At 50.9% G+C, this 21,722-nt stretch overlaps 1 protein-coding gene across 2 annotated transcripts in view; it reads right to left on the bottom strand.

Annotated features, from left to right (window-relative positions):
• Positions 1 to 21,722, bottom strand: part of LOC129825009 (DNA polymerase zeta catalytic subunit-like) — a 49,104-nt gene that overhangs the window by 4,875 nt on the left and 22,507 nt on the right. Inside the window, exons 2-28 of one of the 2 annotated variants that reach the window (XM_055884643.1) lie at positions 21,066 to 21,255; positions 20,638 to 20,712; positions 18,581 to 18,744; positions 16,922 to 17,057; positions 16,592 to 16,686; positions 15,437 to 15,541; positions 13,460 to 13,544; positions 11,601 to 11,746; positions 10,893 to 11,021; positions 10,429 to 10,663; positions 10,025 to 10,167; positions 6,031 to 9,889; positions 4,944 to 5,827; positions 4,490 to 4,578; positions 4,090 to 4,215; positions 3,796 to 3,988; positions 3,523 to 3,634; positions 3,121 to 3,236; positions 2,804 to 2,922; positions 2,477 to 2,595; positions 2,165 to 2,306; positions 1,477 to 1,721; positions 1,271 to 1,379; positions 921 to 1,127; positions 662 to 771; positions 453 to 567; positions 189 to 326 (exon numbers count right to left, since the gene is read on the bottom strand). In XM_055884643.1, the coding sequence (XP_055740618.1) occupies positions 189 to 326; positions 453 to 567; positions 662 to 771; positions 921 to 1,127; positions 1,271 to 1,379; positions 1,477 to 1,721; positions 2,165 to 2,306; positions 2,477 to 2,595; positions 2,804 to 2,922; positions 3,121 to 3,236; positions 3,523 to 3,634; positions 3,796 to 3,988; positions 4,090 to 4,215; positions 4,490 to 4,578; positions 4,944 to 5,827; positions 6,031 to 9,889; positions 10,025 to 10,167; positions 10,429 to 10,663; positions 10,893 to 11,021; positions 11,601 to 11,746; positions 13,460 to 13,544; positions 15,437 to 15,541; positions 16,592 to 16,686; positions 16,922 to 17,057; positions 18,581 to 18,744; positions 20,638 to 20,712; positions 21,066 to 21,255 (8,186 nt within the window). Of the gene's footprint in view, positions 1 to 188; positions 327 to 452; positions 568 to 661; positions 772 to 920; positions 1,128 to 1,270; positions 1,380 to 1,476; positions 1,722 to 2,164; positions 2,307 to 2,476; positions 2,596 to 2,803; positions 2,923 to 3,120; positions 3,237 to 3,522; positions 3,635 to 3,795; positions 3,989 to 4,089; positions 4,216 to 4,489; positions 4,579 to 4,943; positions 5,828 to 6,030; positions 9,890 to 10,024; positions 10,168 to 10,428; positions 10,664 to 10,892; positions 11,022 to 11,600; positions 11,747 to 13,459; positions 13,545 to 15,276; positions 15,396 to 15,436; positions 15,542 to 16,591; positions 16,687 to 16,921; positions 17,058 to 18,580; positions 18,745 to 20,637; positions 20,713 to 21,065; positions 21,256 to 21,722 lie in introns of those variants that run through there. The other variant, XM_055884644.1, reaches the window with a different exon arrangement.

Below are 21,722 nucleotides of genomic sequence, written 5' to 3'. Positions count from 1 at the left end.
ACCAGACACCAGTCTATTTCTACACGTCGACCAGGTTGACTGTGATAGTATAGAACGTTCAGACAAGGATTGATTCCCATGTGGGTGCTTAGTATTAATCTGAGCACGGGCTGCTAGTAGAAATCTGGCATGATTGTGAAGGCTGTAGACAGAGAAGGCAGAAAAATCGGTCAAATTTCGCCGGTTACCTTGGAAACAGCAGTGCATCCGTCTCGGCGCACAGTTTCGATCCCCTTGGCGTCGAACACGGGGTCCTTCTGGTCCAGGCTCTCGTACATGTAGCCCACGTACCGCTTTTTTGTCTGGAGCACGCACGGGAGGTACACCTGGGATCACACACACACACAGAGAGGAATTAAAAACTATTGAACCACACACACACATATACATTGTCTGGGCTTCAGTACAGACAGCCAGTCTAGCAACTTCATACTGTACTGAGCAGACTGTACCTTCTCAAACTTCAGCTTGACAGGTTTAGGGTTGGTAGCGGTCACCGCCTCGGCGATCTCGTTGCCGATCTTGAAGGCCTGCTCTTTAGTCGCACCCTTTAGCAGGACAAACATGCTGGCAGAGACACAAGCAGAGGTTAAGAAAAGAGAGTCTCCGAAAAACCCCAGGGCTCAATATCTCACGCTTCCCACTCTAGGCTTGTCCCTACCTGTCTGTGTCACCATAGACAACGTGGGCTCCCCACTTCTTGGTGTCGTTGACCAGCTTGATGGCCCTCTCCAGGGTTTCCCTGGCCTTGTGGACAATACTATCTCCAACCTGTAGAGACAATAGATGGAGACATGTAGAGAAAAAGGCTGAGCTAAGGTTACTGACAGAGGGGGGGGGGGGGGGGGGGGGGCAGAGAAAGATGTATCACGGTCATGGAGTTTTGGGTAAGTGTGCCAGACGTTAGCGTGACCCCTGACCTCTACGCTGGGCATACGTCCGGAGTAGTGAGCGGCGGTGTAGCCGAAGGTGACGTTGGCGATGAGCTTGAGTCCCAGCTGCCTGGCGTCCAGCAGCCTCATCAAGGCCTTGTCCTGCTTGTAAGTCTTCATGGAGCGCTTCACCATGAACCGCGTGTTCAGGATCTCATCCAACATACTGGGCAGGACCCCCTTCCTCACCGTGGGCTGAGCAGGGAACAGAGACGTTGACACAGACAGGACAGACAGAGACAGCGTTAAACTCAATAGTTCCATAACAGTTTCATTTATTTCAGCAAAATCCACCTTCCGTTCATAAGGAAAAAGTGAACGTATCAGAAGAGTTGTACCTTGACAAAAGCGATGCCGTTGGGAGAGATGGTGATGTCATTGCGGAGCTGGTGGAGGAGCTCAGGGGAGACACGCAGGGAGGTGCAGCCAAACTTAAACTCATCGGGCCTGAAACATGACACAGTGATCGGTCTCTGTACCTAGACTGACATCTCACTCTACCAAATCTAGAGGGGGAATGCATGCATGTGTGTAGGTGTCTTACGTTCCCATGCTCTCCACGTGGCCCAGGCAGGTAGAGTAGCAGTAGTTGTAGGCGATGACGATGGAGGGGTAGAGCGACTGGAAGTCCAGCACCACCATAGAGTTGCTGTAGAAGCGCGACTCAGGCTCCATGACCAGCGGGATGCACTGCGGCACCCTCTGCTGGGCTCTCTGCTGCACGCTGGGCGTCACGGGGATATAGTTCATAGGCTTGGCCACGCGCAGCATCATGGACTCCACACGGTACTGCAGGGAGAGGAGAGAGATGAGGAGAGAGGGCAGAGTGGACCTTCTCAGACTGATCACTGACAACTTGTACGCCATGCGGTTTGGCGCAGTCTCGACAAAATGTGTCCTCGTTTCCCCTTGATCGTCTTGCCTTTAATTTGTGGTATGTAGTACTTGTTCTGACCATCACCGATTCCTAAACACCTTCTAGTTTACCACAGCAGGTGGTAGAAGTGAGCCAGACAGAAACTCATCCTGAACTTCCAACTGTCCCGATGTGGCTTCTGAACTCGTCTTATAGTTGAAAGGCAGTGGTCAAACCACATAAGACACTAAATGAGACAGTGAGTGAAACACCAGAAAACGTAGCACCTGCAGAGCAAAACATTACATCAACGCAGCGCGCCAATCCACACCACAGCCAATAGCCCAACATTTCTGAGATCGGGTGGGTTCCTGACCTGGGATCCTCTGGTGAGCACGTGGTAGAACTGGATCCCGAACACCCTGGCCAGCTCGCTGGTCCTGCCGATGATGTCGTGCTGCTGGAGCAGTTGCATGGTGCCGCCCAACCGGCTCACATAATGGTCCACCATCTTCCACCTGGCAGGCACACAACACAGAGTCATACTGCAGGTGTAACAACCCATTTTATGCTCTTGTTTCGGCAATACCAATAAAAGAGTTGATCCCCAAACAGAGTGACGATGGTTATAATGTAAGCACAGTGAAAAGGAGAGAGCGGCCAGGTAGGTGGGTGGGTGGGTGCCCACCTGTGCAGGTCCGAGTTGTGGTCGAACCAGTCCGACAGGGTGCGGGGGCTGTACAGAGGGAAGCGCTGGTGTAGGACGTGGAAGGCCACATTCTCAAAACTGTAGTTGTTCAACGTTACCTGGTAAAAAAAAAAAAAAAAGGAAATACACTCCTACAAATGACCCCAGAAACCAACATGAGAAGATTCATAACCAAATGATCTGCAGCTATACACTGTTGATTTAGATAAAAAATAAATAAAAAGGGAACCAAGCTAATTTATACGGTGGAAAGGTTGGCAGCATCGATACTAAGCGATTGATGCTGTCTGCAGCGGCAGCGGATACCTCAGTCTTCATGATCCTCCACAGGTTGATGACGATGCGGCCGATGATGTGTATCTCCGTCATGGTGTCTGCTCCGTACTCATCCCTCTCTGCAGCGAAACGGTTCTCCTTGGCGTCACCTGAGGACAACAGACAGACGTCACTACACCCGACGGAGGAGCAGCCAGACGACATCGAGCCACATTCTCCTTTGACCTGGCCGGAATGGCTGGCTGTAGAATGTCAGGGAGAAACCTGCTTGACGTTTCTGTATGAGCCAATATTATTTCAATACAGTGTTGTGGCAGCAGAGAGGGCAAGGGTGAGTGCCACCCTACCTGGCACCCTGGAGAGCTGCTGGCACAGGTCAAAGTTGAGTGCTGATGCCCGCTGGAGGATGTAGCCCCAGGAATGCATCTGGACTTCATAGCCTACCAGCATGTCTGGGTCAAACCTGCCACGACAGAACAGGGACTCATGTTAACAGCCACAGTACACATGTTTAACAGTGGCCAACACAGAAAAGATAAGATTTCATAGAAACAAGATATGAATATGTATAACATACATTTAAATCAAAAACAGTGAATTTGCATATGCGCTGTGAGCCTCGGGAACATGAACACCCAGCGAAATATTTAACAACCGATCAGGTGTCCAACAAAGCCACTGGTGTGCTTCAGTTCTCCTTTTTCGCAATGTAAGGATCAAGGTCAAAACCACAGGAGCCAATACGGTACCTCCTCATGATTGTGACAACTTCCTGGAACAGCTGCTTCTCATCCACAGCGTAGGTGACCTGCAGTCCTGAGACCCCGGATCTGACCAGCAGGGGTGCTGTTCCTCTGACACCTGGGAGGACACACACACACACACACACGTCACAAAACGCTGTTCTTTCAAATCCAAGCACAATGACCGTGTACACAATGGCAATATTTGAAGCCAGGTCAGACAAGTGTGGTCCATCCATCCACAGCATGTCGGGAGGGACTGAGGGAGTGACCCATCACCTTGGCCACTGTCCTGGCAGTCCTTGTCCACCACGATGGCCCCAGTCAACTGCGTCTTGTCTGAGTCAGGTAAAGGTGCGTCAGAGCTGAAGCAGTAGAATAAGGCACATATGGGGTCAAACTCGGGGTCGGGTTCCAGGTCCCGCCGGGTTCGCGCGTGAAGCTCCATGCTCATCAACGTCAGGTGCTGCACCTACAGATGAAAAGGAAAAGCATGTCACATTCCTTCTGTACCACTACGGGGTGTGTGTGTGTGTGTGTGTGTGTGTGTGTGTGTGTGTGTGTGTGTGTCACCTCGTGCAGGGCTTTAGCGTCCTGGAGGTTCTGCATGCTGACTTTGAAGCCGTACGAGTTGCTGATGCTGGGGCCCTCGATCTGAGAGTTGTCTTTCTTTGTAACGTTCAAAGCAGCAAACTGGTTCTGGGGGCGGAGAAAGAGGGGAAAGCACGTTCACATAACGTTAAAAAGGGAGAACGGTGTATCCGGGCAGATAAAGTAAAGGCGACGGATTCAAATGATCAAAGCTAAATCTGTAACGTGTCTTGGACTATTTACTTGTCTGATGCTCTCCATCAATATTCTGAAACCATACACAGCTCATGAATGTATAGAGGCCAACATGTAAAAAGAGAGGCTTTTTGGAGTGAATGGCCTAAAATGAACAGGAGCTTAAATTCTCTGTGTTAGTCCTGACCTTCATCTGTGTGGTCAGTAGCACTCTCCTCAGGGTGTCTGTGTGTTCCCCTCTCCTGTGCTGCAGTCTCTGAGATGGGGACTCCGCGTCTGGGATTGAACAGAAACCCCAAAATGAGTTCAGGGTGCTGGTTCGACGCATAATGACATTCCAGAGGACAAAACAACCGCATGCAGGCGGCGTCCTCCTATTAAAGCTAATTCAATAAATGACTGTGACAGATTAACAATTCCGGTACGCTTGATTAGTCAATTATGCAGTCATTAATAGCAGCCATAAAAATTTCACACCGAGGTAAGAAAGAAAGATGGAGTAAAGAAAAGCTTACGGGGGGAAAGACAGCGGATGCTATCGCTAATGCCATTTCCCACGATCGGAGTTAGTGTTAGCGGCCGAGGCAGGATGAAGAGTGATAGGTGCTGACGGCCTGTGGCCGGAGAATGATGGGGCTTACCTTCAGTCAAAGGGGTGCTGCACACAGGTTCAGACTCGCCCCTGCATCTGCGTCTCCTGAGGACTGGGGTGCTGTGGAGCTGAAGGTGGGGGCTGGTCCTCTCCCTGTCCCCCCGGCTCTTCGTGGAAGGCAAGGGAGAGGGACTGAGGAAGTGCTTCTCCTCGCTCCTCTCTGGGGAGGTGCAGAGCCTGGGGGACAAGGGTGACCCTAGATCTGATCCTCTTCTCTCCCCCTCTACTCCATCTAGTCCCGAGGGGCTGGGCTGCGTGGGCTGCTGCCAGGGCGGCAGGTCTGGTGAGTCTGGAGAGATGGATTTACCATAGTACTCCTCCTCAGGGTCTCTGGTGTTAATTTCTGATACAGGCTTCACTCCTCTGGGGCTGTCCTGAGTTTCCACCCCCTCAACAGGTGATATATGTAGAGAGAGATTGTCCCTCTGAGTCCTGATATTGGAGGGCTTCTCAAACCCCTCCTCTACCTTCAATGCTGGACAATGGAGCAGAGTGGGCTGTTCAGTCCTGTCCGTTTGCTGCTCTTCTCTTATCTGTTCTAACGTTCCCCTCTCCAGTGCTCCCATGTCTCTCCTGCCCCTCTGCAGATGCTCGTACTGCTTCCTGGCCTCCAGCCATAGCTGGACGCGCTCGCGGCTGGGGGCGCTCCTACAGGGCAGCAGGATGACCTTCTGGTCCCCGGCTGAAGAGGGGCTGAGTTGGGCCTGGTCTCTGGTGGCTTCTGCTCCCAGGGTGTGGGAGGAGCCGGGCCGGGTCATGGCGGAGAAAGCTGTCTTCCAGAAGTGTAGCCCCTCCAGGGATAGGTCCCCGTTGAACTCAGCCAGCTCCTTGGCCAACCTGGTCTCCACCGTCAACTTACGTCCACCAACCTCCCTGGAGAAGATAAAATGACTGAATGACGTACAACATTATGCCTCACCACAGCCTTAGTCACAGACATATATTGTGTGTAGCGTTTAACCCTTGAATCAATCAATCAAATGTATTAAGTATTTGTCACATCAGTAGTTGTCATAAAGTGCTTAAAAAGGCAAATCAAATCAAATAAGACCACTAAGCTCTAATCGTGGGATTACCTGGGTTTCCCTGGGGCATCTGAGGGGTTGCTGCAGAAGGGTTCCTGAAAGGTGGCCTCAGACATCTCCAGGTCCAGGAGGGTGGTGAGGATCTCTTCCCGGTTGGGAGGGGACATGAGGGGCTTGAGGATGTGGGCTCCGCCCCCTGTCCCCCTGAGGAGCTGGCTGCTGGTCTTCACCTGGGATATAGAGTTAACCGAGCGCGGAGAACTACTGGCCGTGGTCGACGTCAAAGCATCATTCCCCTCCAGTAAGTCCCCGGTCGGTGATCCTTCATTGTCTGCGAAAGACGCAGAGCTCAAAGGCAGCGGTAAGACGGGGTCGAAGGCAGAGAACAGCAGCTCTTTCCTCTCACAGTGAAAGCCCTGGAAGTGGCTGAGGCCGTGGAGTTTGCCCAGGGACGTTCCCCACTCTCTGCTCCTGAGTAACCTCTCGGAATCCAGAGAAGATAAATGGTTGGAGACAGATTCACCGTTTTCTGGCTTGTCAAAGAGGTCAGGACTCAGAGGTCCAGACAAGCTTCGTTGGAGCGCCTCCCCAGACCCGGACAGCCTATCAGGCCTCTTCTCAATGCTCAGTGCCAGCGCAGGGATGGCCTCCTGGGTGATGTCACTCAGGAACTTCTGAGGCAGATTCTTGTCGGTCAGAACAAACTGGCTGCCCATGTACAGGCTGGAGAACTCTGTCTGGCTGCCAATGCCGATAGCGTTGATGTCGAAGTTGTAGTTGTGTGGGAGCTCTGGGGAGAGGCTGTCCTCTATGGAGTAGCAGCTGTCCAGGCCTGGGTCTGACAGGAACACTGGGCTGTCGTCCGACATAGGTGGCTCCTGCTTCACAGGTAACTCCGGCTGAGAGTTTGCCTTACCCTTCCTGCTTCTGGGCTTCTTCTCCTTGGGAGTTGTAGTTCTTGAGACCCGAGGTTTCCGTGGGGTGGCTGATGGAGTTTTCCTGGCTCTTGGTGGCTTGGCTGCAGCAGGGTCTGGTGTGGGGCCAGGGGGCTGTGTTGTAGTGGAGGAGGAGATCTCTGTGCCCACTGTCTGGGTTGGGAGGCACTGACCACCTCTCTGCTGCCTCTTCTGCAGGAGCTTCTTCAGAACAGCCAGGCCAGAGGTATCCTCAGGTAGGGCCTCCCCGTTCCTAAGGCCTGAGTGGGGGGACCCTGATTTGGGGGCGCCCTTACTCTTCCCCACCATGGGGGATTTCACCTGAGGGGGTGTGCACTCATCAACTGTAGTTTCTGCCTTCATATCACAACCCTGCAGTTGGCCTGGATGCCTTTGGAAGAGTTTGAGAGCAAAACTTTGGTTCACCTCCATGATGGAGGTCTCATAGTCCTCGGACTTTGGTTCAATGAACTGGGACAGGGGTTTAGAGCCAGTGACCCCATGGGAGCCGTCAATGATCTGGCTGGTTTTGTTAGCTGACTGCTGAAAGGGTGGTACGGCCTTTGAAGAGGATTCAGTAGGAGGCAACACATTCTCTGGGAAGAGGAGCTGGGAACTGTCACAGTCTCTGCTTTTTACAGGGGGCTGTTCAGCCTCTTCAGCCTGCTTCTTTCTACGAGGCCTTCGCGTTCTTGTGGTGGTGTTAGTAGAGTCACCACCCACACTAGTCCCATCAACTGTTTCTAGATCTTTCTTTCTCCTCCGTGGAGTCCCAGTACTACTTTTCCTTCTCGTGGCACTCTCCTTTTTGACTTCCGCCGAAAGCTTATTAGCAGACTTAGTCCGTCTTCTTGGGCTGCTAGGTTTGGCAGTCCGGCTTCGGTTCCGCACACCTCGGCCTAAGGACTCTGGGGGGGTTTCCTGACACACAGAACTGAGACAGGGATCATTTAATGGGTTCATCAACCCATCAGAGGACATGGCTTCCATAAGGGGGTCACTGGGCGACCAACACCGGGGTGGGGTTGAATCAGTGGGGCTAGGGGATCTCTCAGACAGATAACCCAACTCCACCATCACATCAGAGTACTCAGTGGCGTGGTCATTGGCCAGTTCACAGTAACATGGCCGCGGGCATGGCAGAGAGGGCCGAGTCGAGGCTTTCCTAAGGCCTTTAGTCCTTCTAGGCCTCTCACCCCCCTGCCTGAGTCTGACTCGAGGTTTGGGTGGGCCACTGACCGTTTTCTTAGTGGTGGTGGTGTTGACCTTAACCTTTCGTTTGGGCTGTTTCTTATTAGCCTTGGGCTCACTTAGAGGAAACTTGACTGCACAAGACTCTAGAACCTTAGGCCAGAAGGTCTTGAGAGGGGCCATTTTAGTGTACGTCTTCAGTTTGTCTGGTGTGAGCACCACCCGCTGCTCCTCAGCACTCACCTTGGCCATCTTCACCAACATGTTCTTCTGACCCTTGAACCTGTTGATGATGATGTATTTGATGATGATGGGTGGCTCCCTTGGTTCCTTTCTGGACATCTTCCGTCGTTTCTGGTACTTGAGTTCCTGCGTGCTGAGGATATAGTTGTCTTTGAAGCGGACGTAGTTGTCTCGGAGGGCCAGAGGGTGTTTCACGCGAGAGGTGCCCGAGTGTTCCCCGTCCTCGCTGCTGTCGTAGCTCATCTTGCGCTTGGCCCTCAGGGTGTACTTGCTGCCAGGCAGACCTGAGGCGTTGGTGCCGGTCACTTTAGCTGGGAGCTCAGGCAGTGGGGCCAACCTGCCCTCCACAGACGCCTCAGTGGGACTGGCAGGGACTGGGGCCGGTGTAGGGGACACGACAGGGGCTGGTAGAGGGGAAGGGGCCAGGGCAGGGGAATGGGCAGGAGCAGGCGATTCTGGGAGTGGTGCTGTGGGTCCAGTCTCCTCTATGACTGACTTTGCCACTGTGTCCGTGCTCTTAGGACAGGCAGGCATGATGGACGTTAAGGCCATGCCCACTTGGCTGTCAGAGGCTAGGCTTTCCCCAGCGTTCGCTTTAGCTTTCTGGGCTGCTGCAGCCAACCTCCTCTTGCCCAGCTTTAGCCTGGACCTGCGTGGCTCTGCCTGGTCTAGCTTAGCGCAGCCGTCGGTCAACTTGTTGCCCACCACCTTCTTGGCGGGCCTGGTAAGGCAGTTGGAGAGAATAACACTGGGGAAGAACTTGTAGTGTGCCTCCTGCTGGGCTACTATGGTCCTCTCAGTCTTGTTCTCCTGATAGTCCTCGTACCGGATCTTCAGCTCGCCCATGTCCCCCTCCTCGCTGCCTCGGCCCATCTCACCCTCCCTCGAGGCAATGAGCTCGTCCTCTTCTATGGGGCAGGGGGCTGGGTTTATACTGTTCCTCGGTATGGGGCTTTTACAGTCTTTCTGACCCAGCTCTAGCTCTGTCTTGCTGGGGCAGTTCCTCAGCTCAGAGTAACACAGGGAGAAGCTCCTGTGGTTCTGCAGGATGGACAGGCGATTCTTCTCCACATTCTTGATGCTGCTGTACTTCTTCCTGCTCTGGGTGATTTTCCCGTTGCCGAACGGAAAGACGTCCAGATCCGACTCATCCAGAGCCATCGTCTTCTTCTCGTAGGTGTACAGAGGCCGAACGACGTCTATTTTGTCCACACAGATCTGAGAGACCTTGGCCTGGTTGGCGATGTTGCAGGGAATGGGGTGTTTGACCGGCTGGATGTAAGGTATCTCTTTATTCACCTTGAACCCTGTGGAACACTCATGACTGTCTTGGCTGAGGAAGTGCTTATCAGCTGGTTCCTCTGTGTCCTGTGAGAGGGCTTGCCGGTGCTCCGGGTGTTTGCGGTCTAGGAGGATCTTGGCTGAAGACGGGGGCTCCAGGTGGACTGTCTCCCCAGGAAAGGGGTTCCTCTTCCCCAGGATCTTATCGGTGACGGTGAGGGACGAGTGGGTCCTGGAGCCTTTGTCCGTTACCGATGAATCTAAAGAGGAAATATAACAGGAGAGGAGACATAACATCTCAATACAGTGACAGGAATGTAAGGCAGGAGTCAATGAGATGTGTCGTCGATGTGTTAGCTGCAGTTTATCATCTATATTACGTTCTTATCACTCACCACTGTTCTCATCCGCAGCACCGTCCAGCTGAGGAATGGACAGGTTGGCAAAAAGAGAGTTGTTCCCACTCCATTCCATCTCCTCATCTGACGAGTCCTGGGGCTCGTCACTGAAGCTCTCTTCTGCCTCCTTCACACCAGGTCTACAGAGGAAGATAAGACACATTGATTTAACAATGAGGCGTCGCTTAAACTATTTAGTCAAGGCTCACCGCAGGTGACCTTCATCTGACCGCCAAAAGTGGTTACTGTTTAACATAGTGAATTCAGTGACAACACAAGAAACAAGAGCATTATGTAATTAGGTGTTTTGATTGAGTTAATATTGAACTCATAATTAATAAGTTAATATTGAGCAAGGCAAAGACGTACAAGGTAAAGAAAGAAAATAAGAAATCAGTCACCTCCGTCTAGAAGACTGTTCTGGAAGGTCGCTGTCCCATCTCTGTGACATCAGCAGACTGAGTTCTGCCTCCTCCTTCTCTAGCTCTGGCCCCTCCTCCTCCTCGTCACTGTTGTAGTGAGCGCTCCCTCCCCCGGGCAGGGAATGCTGGGAGTTCTGCCTCATAGGGGCCGCCCGATACCCATCATCCTCCAGGCCTGCCAGCAGGTTCACCATGGCATGGTCCTGACTGCTGTCTGCAACACACAGAAATACCTTGGAGCTCACTCATCTCCAGACTTGGATGCTCTGCTTATGGCCTGGAGTTATAACTAGGTCTCAGAGTTTAAAAACTCCCATTGGCGATGCTATATAAACAATACGTTGATTAAAAGCAGATTTTTCAACAAACTAAAATGACATAAGAGCAGTAGGATAAGCTGTTCTCCATATATCCGATGAACACAGTACAGTGTGTTTGCCTACCTAGTATGGGTGAGTGGTTGGATTTCTGGGAGAGGGGGAGAAAGGTCTGACTGCTCTCCAACAGACTCAGAATGGCCTCCTCATCCACAATGGCCTCCTCCTGGTCTTTACCACGGCTCCTTTTAGTGTCTGAGTGGCGGGAGAGAAGGTTATCATTACTGACAAACAGAGTGTGCGTGTCCCAAATGGCACCCTATTCCCTACACAGGGCACTACTTTTGACCGGAACCCTATGGGCCCTGGTCAAAAGTCATACACTATACAGGGAATAGGGTGTCATTTGGGACACAGCCACAGCGAGTGGTTCAGCATGAGGCCCGGCCGTACTCCATTCTGTCTCTGTGTGTGCCAGTCGCCTTGCTTCCCTAGGATTTCCACTGGTCCTACGGGAGACTTGGCAGACTGAGCGAGCAGATTAGGCTAATGTAGATCAACACTGTGTCACACTTGAAATTCAGTCACAGTAGGAGTGATAGGATATCATTTGGACGAATGTCGATCCACCTTCTCTGGCATTCAGACAGACAGTCTAGCAGAGGGCCAGTCGGTTGGGAGAATTGGGAGGAATGTTGACGTCACACCCCCCTTACTGTCTAGTCTACCATAGGGCCAGTCGGTTGGGAGAATTGGGAGCAAAGTTAACGTCACATCCCCCTTGGTGTCTAGACTGGCAGAGGGCCAGTGGGCAGACGGAGAGGCCTTGCTCACCTGTCTGGGAGTCTCTATGCGCCTCCACCAGGTTGGCTGGTGTACACTGCAGCAGCTCTGGGGTCAGGACATCAAGGTGTAGAGACAGTTCAGCTGGGGATGGATGCTGCTCCTCTGCCGCGTCATCCACAGACCCAGACTGAGTCCTATTTAAAAAAGAGGGATAAGACCGTTCAAAAGGGAGACTGTTGCTAAGGTTATTACTTGTCATAGACGAGGTCCCTGAGACCAAGCGCTGCAGCAGTCATGTTTGATTAGCAATCCTTATTGTCTTAAATCAGGAGATATGGCTGCAGTGTGTGCGTGCGAGAGAGAGGGAGAACGAGTGAGGGAGAGAAGAGTGTGGGATAGAGAGAAAGAGAAGAGGGAGTGTGTGTAGACTGTGTGTGTGTGGAGGAGGAGGTATGAATGGAAAGCTGGCAGGTGGCCAGCAGTACTTTTGGGCTCTCCTCCAGATGCCTCTCCCTATCAGGCTCTGCCATCCGCTTTGTCCCGTGCTGCACCCCTGCATTGCTTAGCAACTCACTACTTATCAACTCAACGAAATATTGAAAAATATGCAAGATGGAACACAAAAGGTAGAACAACCAATGCAGGTAGTAGTTCCTTTATCTCACCCCCCCCCCCATTTTTTTTATATTTATTGAATATTCTATTCTGTATGTCTCATTTCTTATGGTGGGGCGGATGAAGGAGTGCAGAGGGGCTCCAGAGACGGGCCTCTGTGCTCACGACTGTCTCGATCTGGTGTTAATTAGTCTCGTTGCTAATGACTTTGGTGGCTAAACGAGGGAGCCCAGCAGGTGCCAGGAGATTCCTGCAGCGATTAAAACATTTCAGCTCCTAACTCCGCCTCCTCCCCTCGTCTGTACTTACTACAGTACAGCCTGCCTGTCTGTCTGTCTATGGTAACAATCAGAGAGAGAGAGAGCGAGAAACTAAATAATAGCTTTAAAAAAGTACGTGAGAGTAGTGGACACCTTTAGATGTACAATAGACAGACAGAGACAGACAGAGAGAGAGAGAGAGCGAGAGAGAGTCAAATCAAAGACAATGTGTATACATGCAAGAGCACGCCAGCCAACCAGTGAGAGTTGTGATCTGGGAATGTATGTGTGTCACAGTGCTGCCAAGCCACAGCTCCATCACGTGAGAGGAAACGGGTCCCTGTGCCAGAGCCCAAACTGCTCCCATACTGGCCTGGCCTTTGATAGAGCCGTTTCACTTTCCTCCCGCTTTCTACCCATTGGTATCAACTTAGCTTTGTGAGTAGGAGCCATCTGGACCTGATGTAACAGCACACACCGGGCCAACTGTACTTTTATTTATAACAGGAAATTCTTTCTGCTCGGCAAGGAGGGGGAACAGGGAGAGCCCTGGGATATTAGACAGCAATGACCCCATCAACCCTGGACTATCCCCCCCTCCCTCCATCCTCTCTGGCCCAGCCACTGACAGTGTTGAGATGAACCAGGAAGAGGCATACAGTCATCATCTCAGAGAGACAAAGACAGTAATACACTAACCAAAAAGGCATGGGGAAAATAAGTAGCCGTTTTAACATAAAGAATGAAAGACAGACCAGATGTAGATTCTCTCGAAACGCAACTTATGTGTTCTCCGGCGGTAGACATCTTGTCTTGAAAGCAGCAGATGTTTACTCTCAAAGACCACCCCTGCCGCCCCCTCTCAACTTCCCAAACCAAACAAAGCACAGATATCCACTTACGCAATGTTGAGCAACTGTTTGTCCGACGATGACTAACAGTCAAGTTACCCTAAAGACTATTGGAAACTCTTGTGGTGAGCCATTCCCACGCTTAAAGACGGCAAGCTTGGGGGGGAAAGTTGTTACTTACACGTCAAACTCATTTTCCTTCAGGATCTCCTTGAATCTCTGCATGAAGGCCCTCTCGCTCTCCGTCGAGGCGACAAACCCACGATCTGGAGGAGCACCAAAACGCAGGCAGAGGTTCAATTATTACACGTTGATGTATGTGTGATGCACACGGGACAGCAGTCAGACTCAGATACGAATGAATCGTGACAGAGACGAGCATAGATTATTTATTACCTGGTCGATGCATGTTCCAACAAGCAGATGGCACATAATATGGGTCATAGACCACTGGAGATTGATGGCACCTTTATTGGGGAGGACGGGCTCGTGGTAATGGCTGGAAGGGAATAGGTGGAATGGTATCAAATACATCAAAACAGATGGTTTCCACGCGTTGGATGCCATTCCATTTGCTCCAGTCCAGCCATTATTATGAGCCGTCCTCCCCACAGCAGCCTCCACTGGCATTGACTTACAGGTAACAGCAAAAATAACAAAAACAGTTGAGTAGATGAAGGTTTTGGCGGCTATGATATGGTGTGGAGTGTATTTTCCTGGCATGGTTTAGGTCAGGGGTCGCCAGCCTTTTCTAGCATGAGAGCTACTTTAAAAAACATAACCCGAGCGACTCATTTTTGTTCTCTTCTCTACCCTGCAACCCTTCCCCGGGTCTTTGGTGTACAAGAGATGTGTTTTCTGTCAATATACCTGGTAAAATAATGGTTAGTAAACATTATTTGGCATGACCAGCCCCATAAAATTATATTCAGATTTCTCTGTAAATATAACAAATATTCATAGAGAAACAACAAAAATCGATGTTCTGAGTCAACGCCTAAATCACATCAGAAGAAAGAAATGTAAGCCAGGAAAAACTGGAATTCCCCTTTTTGCAAAACAACGGCCACCCAAATGAAACAAACAGCCATGCAAACAGCCTACTTTGCAGTTAACATTTAATTGAGAAGGTTTAGGTGGAAAGTCTCTGTTTACTCTACCCAAAAGACGTGGTCATTAGCAAAGCTAACTGGCTACATACGGCGTGATAGACAAAAGCACGGTCGAAACAGACAGACGGGCAATATTGCTGGAAATTAGTTAGCAGATAGTGTTACATTTGGCTTTTTAAGCTAATAGTGACTAACCAGGGGTGGGAAAATGTCAATATGGCTTTTGATTCGATATCAGCTAGGAGCTTTATGTTTATGACAGTTTGTGATGGAAAAATGGATGTACGTTCAGAATTGATTGGCTAGCTACTCATAAGCGGCCTGCGATCTACCGGTAGCTCGCGATCTACCTGTTGGAAACCCCTGGTTTAGGTCAACTCAACCCCTTAGAGAGAAAGGCAAACGCCAATAAATACACAGCCATTTTGAGTGATCGCCTTCAACCTATGGTGAAGCATTTCTATCCTGGTCACTGAATGGTTCGACGGGCATGAAAACGATATAAACCATATGTCATGGCCGTCTCAGTCACCAGATCTCAACCCAATTTAACACTTGAGAGGAGAGGTTCTGTAGCGGCGCCTGAGACAGCGGTTTTTCCACCACCACCAATAAAACGCCAAATTCTGGAATTTCTTATGTAAGAATTGTGTCGCATCTCTCCAACAGACACTTGTAGAATCTATGTCAAGGTGCATTGAAGCCGTTCTGGCTCTTGGGGGCCCAACTCCATTATTAGGACACTAGCTTTGTGTTTCCATTATTTTGTCAGTCACCTTTATATTCAGCCGATACGCATGTAGGTAGACCTGATGGACGTTTAACTGTGGTGTTGACTAATGGCGGAATGGGCTGTGAGGAGGTATATAGCTGACAGTCAACTCACCCTGTGACTGTGGGGTCACTGAGATGACTGGTTCACTCACCCTGTGACTGTGGGGTCACTGAGATGACTGGTTCACTCACCCTGTGACTGTGGGGTCACTGAGATGACTGGTTCACTCACCCTGTGACTGTGGGGTCACTGAGATGACTGGTTCACTCACCCTGTGACTGTGGGGTCTCAATCTGAGATGACTGGTTCTTCTCGCGTCGTCTCTGTTTCTCATCCTCCCAGATGGCCTGCAGGCCAGGGTTGCTGCCAATCTGATCTGCACACACACACAGTGTCGGCATAGATCAGTCGGTTGAATGAGGGCCTCTGCATTTCCCATCTACAGTTGGTTGAATGAGGGCCTTTGTTTCAAAGAGTACATTGACGCACACAAAGTTAAAGAGCTCAGATCACCACTAACCACTCAAAACTGGACAAGCGCTCGAAATCACTCCTCAAACCATTTCCTTTTCAACAGTGAGTTTGTATGTCTGTTTTTTGGGCAGATGGAAAATCTACTTGCTGAAGGCACATATGTGGACTGCCCTGGCCTGACCCCCTTTCTGCCAGATAATGGTGTGTGTGTGTGTGTGTTTTCCACACTCCGTATTCTGAGCACAGCTAATCTAAAACACAACCAAACACTTTGATTCTGCTGTGTCATTCTGTTCCTAACATGTACCATGAATAGCAGAAAGACTGTAGAAATAGTTCATACTGGATTGAGATACTATGAGGTCTGGGAACACATTCCAATGGCAGATGCATATTCACGCATGTTTAACAGAACGTTCTATTTTGGCTTTATGTTCCCAGTTCAATCTGCTCTTCCAGTCTTCCATCCTACACCCCCCTGTTTCTCTCTCCCTCTCTCCCCCACAGAAGGTCTGAGGCAGACGAGACTACAGAGAGACAGGGTGAGTGGACAGTGTTTGTTTTGGCCCGGGTGGTCACTGATCTAACACTCTGATGTGCTGGAGAGCAGGAGCCTGGCAGTGGGGTGTGAGACACACTGTTTGATCTGGAGAAGGCCTCCATCGCTCATCTGGCTTACATAGGCAGGGGTCCCAAATGGAACCCTATATAGGGCTCCTATAGGGCTCTACATAGTAGTGCACTACATAGGGAATAGGTTGCCATTTGAGACGCATCCAAGGTTTGATGAGGAAAAGCCTTCATTCCTCGACTGTGCTGCATAGTCAGAGCAGTGGAGTCATTAACCAACCCGTCCCCTCAGTCTCTCCTCATGCGTCTGTCGGAATGTCTGACTGGCGGTTTTATATATATGACTAAAAGACGTTGTTTCCCAGTTTCTCGCCGTCCTTACTCTCTATCTCCAGACGGTTGAGGATGTCTACAGCCACAGCATCCACTTCCAGCTCACATGTGCTCTGTTTCTCCACATCCTCCAAGACCAGGGAACTGCATCAGAGAGTGAGCAAAAGAGAGAGGGGGGGGGGTAGAGAGGAAATGGAGAAAGAGAGAAGGAGATAATGCAGATTGGGCGAGCGAGAGAGCAAAAGGTGAGCACACAACATGGATACACATTACACACTAAATCCTACACGGAAATAAATGTACAGACAAGACCTAAGAACACAACGCTGCATTGGCCCACAACATGTAATTGGAGCAGGTCTGTGCTGGCGTGGCTCACCAGGCTATGGCATCCTCCTCCCAGCGGACAAACATGCCTCCCAGCGTACTGTCACTCAGTTTAGAGCTACAGGGGCTCTTCAAGGGGCTGGTGCCTGGAATGCTGCTGTAGCCCTGGCGATCTGGGGGAAATCCCTCTGTTTAAGAGACACGTGCACACACAGACACACAAAAACATGTGAATCATGTGTTGGAAGCCAATCTGATGATTTCTTTTTTGGGGGGGGGGTTAAACCAGTCTGCAGACATTGTCTTCAACATACAGCAAAATGCAAAAAGAAAAGCATACCAGCTCAGTATTTCCAATTTATTTGGATCTACACAGCTTTCTAAAATCTCAGGTCTTTTGTCATCGTCTTCACTTGATCCCAGATTACAAACTCCCTTTCAACTAGGTGTTGTACAAAGAAGAATATAAACAGGTGTACATTATCGCAGAGTTTTAGTCCCTTTGTACTTTTTGGTTCTTTGCAACCCATTTTCCATTGATTGCGTCAAAATCCAGGAAGTGGCCCTCTCTTTGTCTGGGGAGAGTGTTGCGTGAACATTGTTAAGAACCTGTTCATCTGAAGCAGAAGGGGGGGGGGGGGGTCCTGGCCTATTCATTAACCCTTCCATGCGTGGTGGTGTCATGCTGGGTTCTGCCTCCTCTACGCCCAGGAGACTCGCTCAGGCATGAAGACAACTGCAGAGCGGAGATACCTGTCCCATCTCGGCTCAGCACGGCCCGGGATTAGAGTTTAGTAAGCCTTAGTCAAGATCAAACAGAAAATGGCCAATCTACCGCTTTATTCCCAACCATCAGGCGTAGACGAGTGTGAAGCCAAGGCCAAGTTCAACCCTCAGATCTGAGGGAAACCTTCCTGCTCCTTCAATCCCACTGTGAAACTTCCCCCTGTTCTACCACTCTCGCCCTGCTACTGCGAGGGGCCTCGTGAGTCAAAGGTTCACGTCCTGGGATGACGGGAGGAAACCTGACCGCCACGGCCCTCAATCGAGATATCGATTGTCCCAGCGTGGCTAGCGGTCTGTGGTTTTGTTCTGGTTGGCAGAGGCGATGTGGAACGTAATATTAATACTAAACAGCTGTGTACAGTGCAAGTTCAATCAATAGCCTGAGTTCAACAGGTCACAAGTAAACACATCCATATTCAAGCCTCTACTGTTCATTTCTCTAGGTTGATTAGATTGATGGCTGGGTGTTTATCCAACTCAGGTGAAAAAACAGGTGCACAGCAGTACCAAGAATGTTCTTCAGGCTCCTGGATCGGGTGACAGCTGGGGGGGGGGGGGGGTTGTCGGTCTAGTGTTCTATTCTGGATCTTCTGTGTGCCATCACTTTTTGTTAGGTATGCTCAACAGACTTGCAGTGTTCCAGAATGCTAGTTATTCCTCTAGTCTGCCACGCACCCCATTGCTTCCAGTCTTCTCCCGCACTCTTTTCTTCCGCTTTTCTAAGCTTTTCTGTGTGTTGGTGAGGTGTCATCTTTGAAGAAGTCCACCTTTTTTTACATTTCTATTTATGGAAAGCCTGTCAGGTCTTTGTAAAGCAAGGGTGCTATCTGCAACAGAAAAAGGTGTCCCGCAACACCACTCAGCCAGGTCACAGGTTTGTGACAAGGTTCCTAAGCACCCTACTCCGTTCCTGCCCGTCCCTTACCTCTGCGCGGCTGCCTCCGTCGGAACTTGACGGCTCCCAGGTTGATCAGGTTCATGCCGTACAGGTTGTAGTCGATGAACAGCTGCAGCAGGTAGGGGATGTGGGCCTCGTGGGGCTGGTAGTGCTTGTTCATCACAGCGCCTCCTTGTAACAGCTCACACACCCTGGAACCACACACACAGTTTTATATATTAGATGTACGTTATTCTACGCTATTCGTAGATGCATCCAGAAAAAGCTATGTGTTCCAAAAAGATTGAGTCAGAGAGGCTTTCATTCCAGAGTTGATATGCTTTCATTGAAAAACGCATTCACCTAGTCGCTGGAAAGAAACTGTGACAACACGCAATTTTACTTTTCAAACTTGAAACTTCCCGCCAGTCTTTTGGCCGGTCCTATATCCATAATAATAATGTAGGCCACAGTGACAGTTCCCCTTTAAAGGTCAGAGCGGAGAGAGTTGATTGATTCAGTGATTGATCTGGAACAAGACAGAGGCTCATAACAGTCAGTCAGGCTGGGAGCAGACAGTGTGCCAGTTAGACTCTCTCTCCTCCCTCAGTGTCTCTCGCTCGCTCTCTCCTCCCTCAGTGTCTCTCGCCCGCTCTCTCTCCTCCCTCAGTGTCTCTCGCCCGCTCTCTCTCCTCCCTCAGTGTCTCTCGCTCGCTCTCTCCTCCCTCAGTGTCTCTCGCTCGCTCTCTCCTCCCTCAGTGTCTCTCGCTCGCTCTCTCCTCCCTCAGTGTCTCTCGCTCGCTCTCTCCTCCCTCAGTGTCTCTCGCTCGCTCTCTCCTCCCTCAGTGTCTCTCGCTCGCTCTCTCCTCCCTCAGTGTCTCTCGCTCGCTCTCTCCTCCCTCAGTGTCTCTCGCTCGCTCTCTCCTCCCTCAGTGTCTCTCGCGCGCTCTCTCCTCCCTCAGTGTCTCTCGCTCGCTCCCTCCTCCCTCAGTGTCTCTCGCTCGCTCCCTCAGTGTCTCTCGCTCGCTCCCTCAGTGTCTCTCGCTCGCTCCCTCAGTGTCTCTCGCTCGCTCCCTCAGTGTCTCTCGCTCGCTCCCTCAGTGTCTCTCGCTCGCTCTCTCCTCCCTCAGTGTCTCTCGCTCGCTCTCTCCTCCCTCAGTGTCTCTCGCTCGCTCTCTCCTCCCTCAGTGTCTCTCGCTCGCTCTCTCCTCCCTCAGTGTCTCTCGCTCGCTCTCTCCTCCCTCAGTGTCTCTCGCTCGCTCTCTCCTCCCTCAGTGTCTCTCGCTCGCTCTCTCCTCCCTCAGTGTCTCTCGCTCGCTCTCTCCTCCCTCAGTGTCTCTCGCTCGCTCTCTCCTCCCTCAGTGTCTCTCGCTCGCTCTCTCGCGCGCTCTCTCCTCCCTCAGTGTCTCTCGCGCGCTCTCTCCTCCCTCAGTGTCTCTCGCTCGCTCTCTCCTCCCTCAGTGTCTCTCGCTCGCTCCCTCCTCCCTCAGTGTCTCTCGCTCGCTCCCTCCTCCCTCAGTGTCTCTCGCTCGCTCCCTCCTCCCTCAGTGTCTCTCGCTCGCTCCCTCAGTGTCTCTCGCTCGCTCCCTCAGTGTCTCTCGCTCGCTCCCTCAGTGTCTCTCGCTCGCTCTCTCTTCCCTCAGTGTCTCTCGCTCGCTCTCTCTTCCCTCAGTGTCTCTCGCTCGCTCTCTCCTCTGTCCCGTCTCTCGGAATCAGTGCAGTAGCACGACTCCACTCACAGTGACTGATAGCTTCAGCAGCTAAATAACAGCCGATGTGCACGCACACACACACGCACACACTCTCACACAAAACAGACACGTACTCGCTTTGTCTCTCGCGCAGTCGCTCTGTCTCTCCGTCTGAACGCACACACACTGTCTAAAACACACACACCGCGAGAGCTCTGTACTACATAAGCGGGCCGATCAATATCAGCAGAATGAGTATCATAGTCATGTCCACACAGGCTAGCCAACAGACAGAGAGCATAGCCCTATCTAACAACAGAAACACATTGTGAATGTTAACATATAGGCTATTACAGGTCAACAGACTGGTGAGAAATGCATGCTAAGGCAAAAACAGTAGAACACGCTCCTCACCTTTTGACCATCTGAGGATTGTACAGATAGATCTTCATAAACTTCCTCTCCATGGCATGGTATCCATAAAAAGGCCTGTGGGAGGGGGGAGACACAGTCAGAAGAACCTCTTGGGAAAACAACACAATACAGACTTCACCTACCATTCTCCTTCTAACATGAACATGTGAGCCTTCAGACTCTGCCCCATTCTCAATGTGTCTTTTCTTGATTCCTCGTGTCTTCTCTCCTCGCCTCCTACTCAAAACCCATAGGAGGAGAATGCCCTAGGGGAGGAACCTTGGGTCATCTCCTCCAATGAGGTTTGATGAAGGAGGCGAGGAAACAGGATGGGAGGAAAACCAAATTGAGAAAGAGCCTCCGCCGTGTACTGAGTGACCCTACTAAGGAACAGTGATCTAGCTAAAAGAGAGGGAGCGGAGACTTACATGCCGGAGACCAATGCCACCTTGAAGACGTGCTGTGTGCTGGAGGAGGGGTTTCCCATGGACACGTTGAGGGCCCTGTCGATGCTGAAGGCCACCTGACGCAGGTAGCTCTCCGCCTGCTGCCCGTAGCCATCGTAGGGCACATAGAGGTAGGGGAAGATGCCATGGAGGTGGAGACAGGTCTTCTGACCTGAGAGAGAGAGAGTCTGGTTGAGACAGTGGTAGGCTAATCTTTCATTCACCGTGTAGAATCGTCGGGAAATGAACAAACAACGTTCTGTGGTCAGAGGCGATAGGATGGCCGTTCGCGTTGGTCCGCCTGGTCCTTCAGACAGAGGGTGTGTGTTCATGTGGCAGAGCTACTGTGTCAAACTCAACAAAAAGTTGGTTACCTCAACCCATAGGAACAAATGTGAAACTGGCACAGAGTCAAAACACAAAGCCACTCGGCATTATACAGCGATATAAAACTAAATTCAAGTAGTAGTCAGACTCATAGTTAATTTACCAAAAAGCAAAAGCGGGCCGACTTTAAACAACATATTTACAGCCGGTGACGTAGTCTGCCAGTGACATGACTGATTTTACTAAGATACTATTAATACTAGACATGCACACAATGGAGACAGATTGGCTTCTCTACTGAGGGAAGAAAGA

This window comes from Salvelinus fontinalis, chromosome 27 (assembly GCF_029448725.1).
Source record: "Salvelinus fontinalis isolate EN_2023a chromosome 27, ASM2944872v1, whole genome shotgun sequence".
Classification (NCBI taxonomy): domain Eukaryota; kingdom Metazoa; phylum Chordata; class Actinopteri; order Salmoniformes; family Salmonidae; genus Salvelinus; species Salvelinus fontinalis.
Note: the sequence above shows the minus strand (reverse complement) of the source record. Positions and strands in the feature narration are given on the sequence as shown.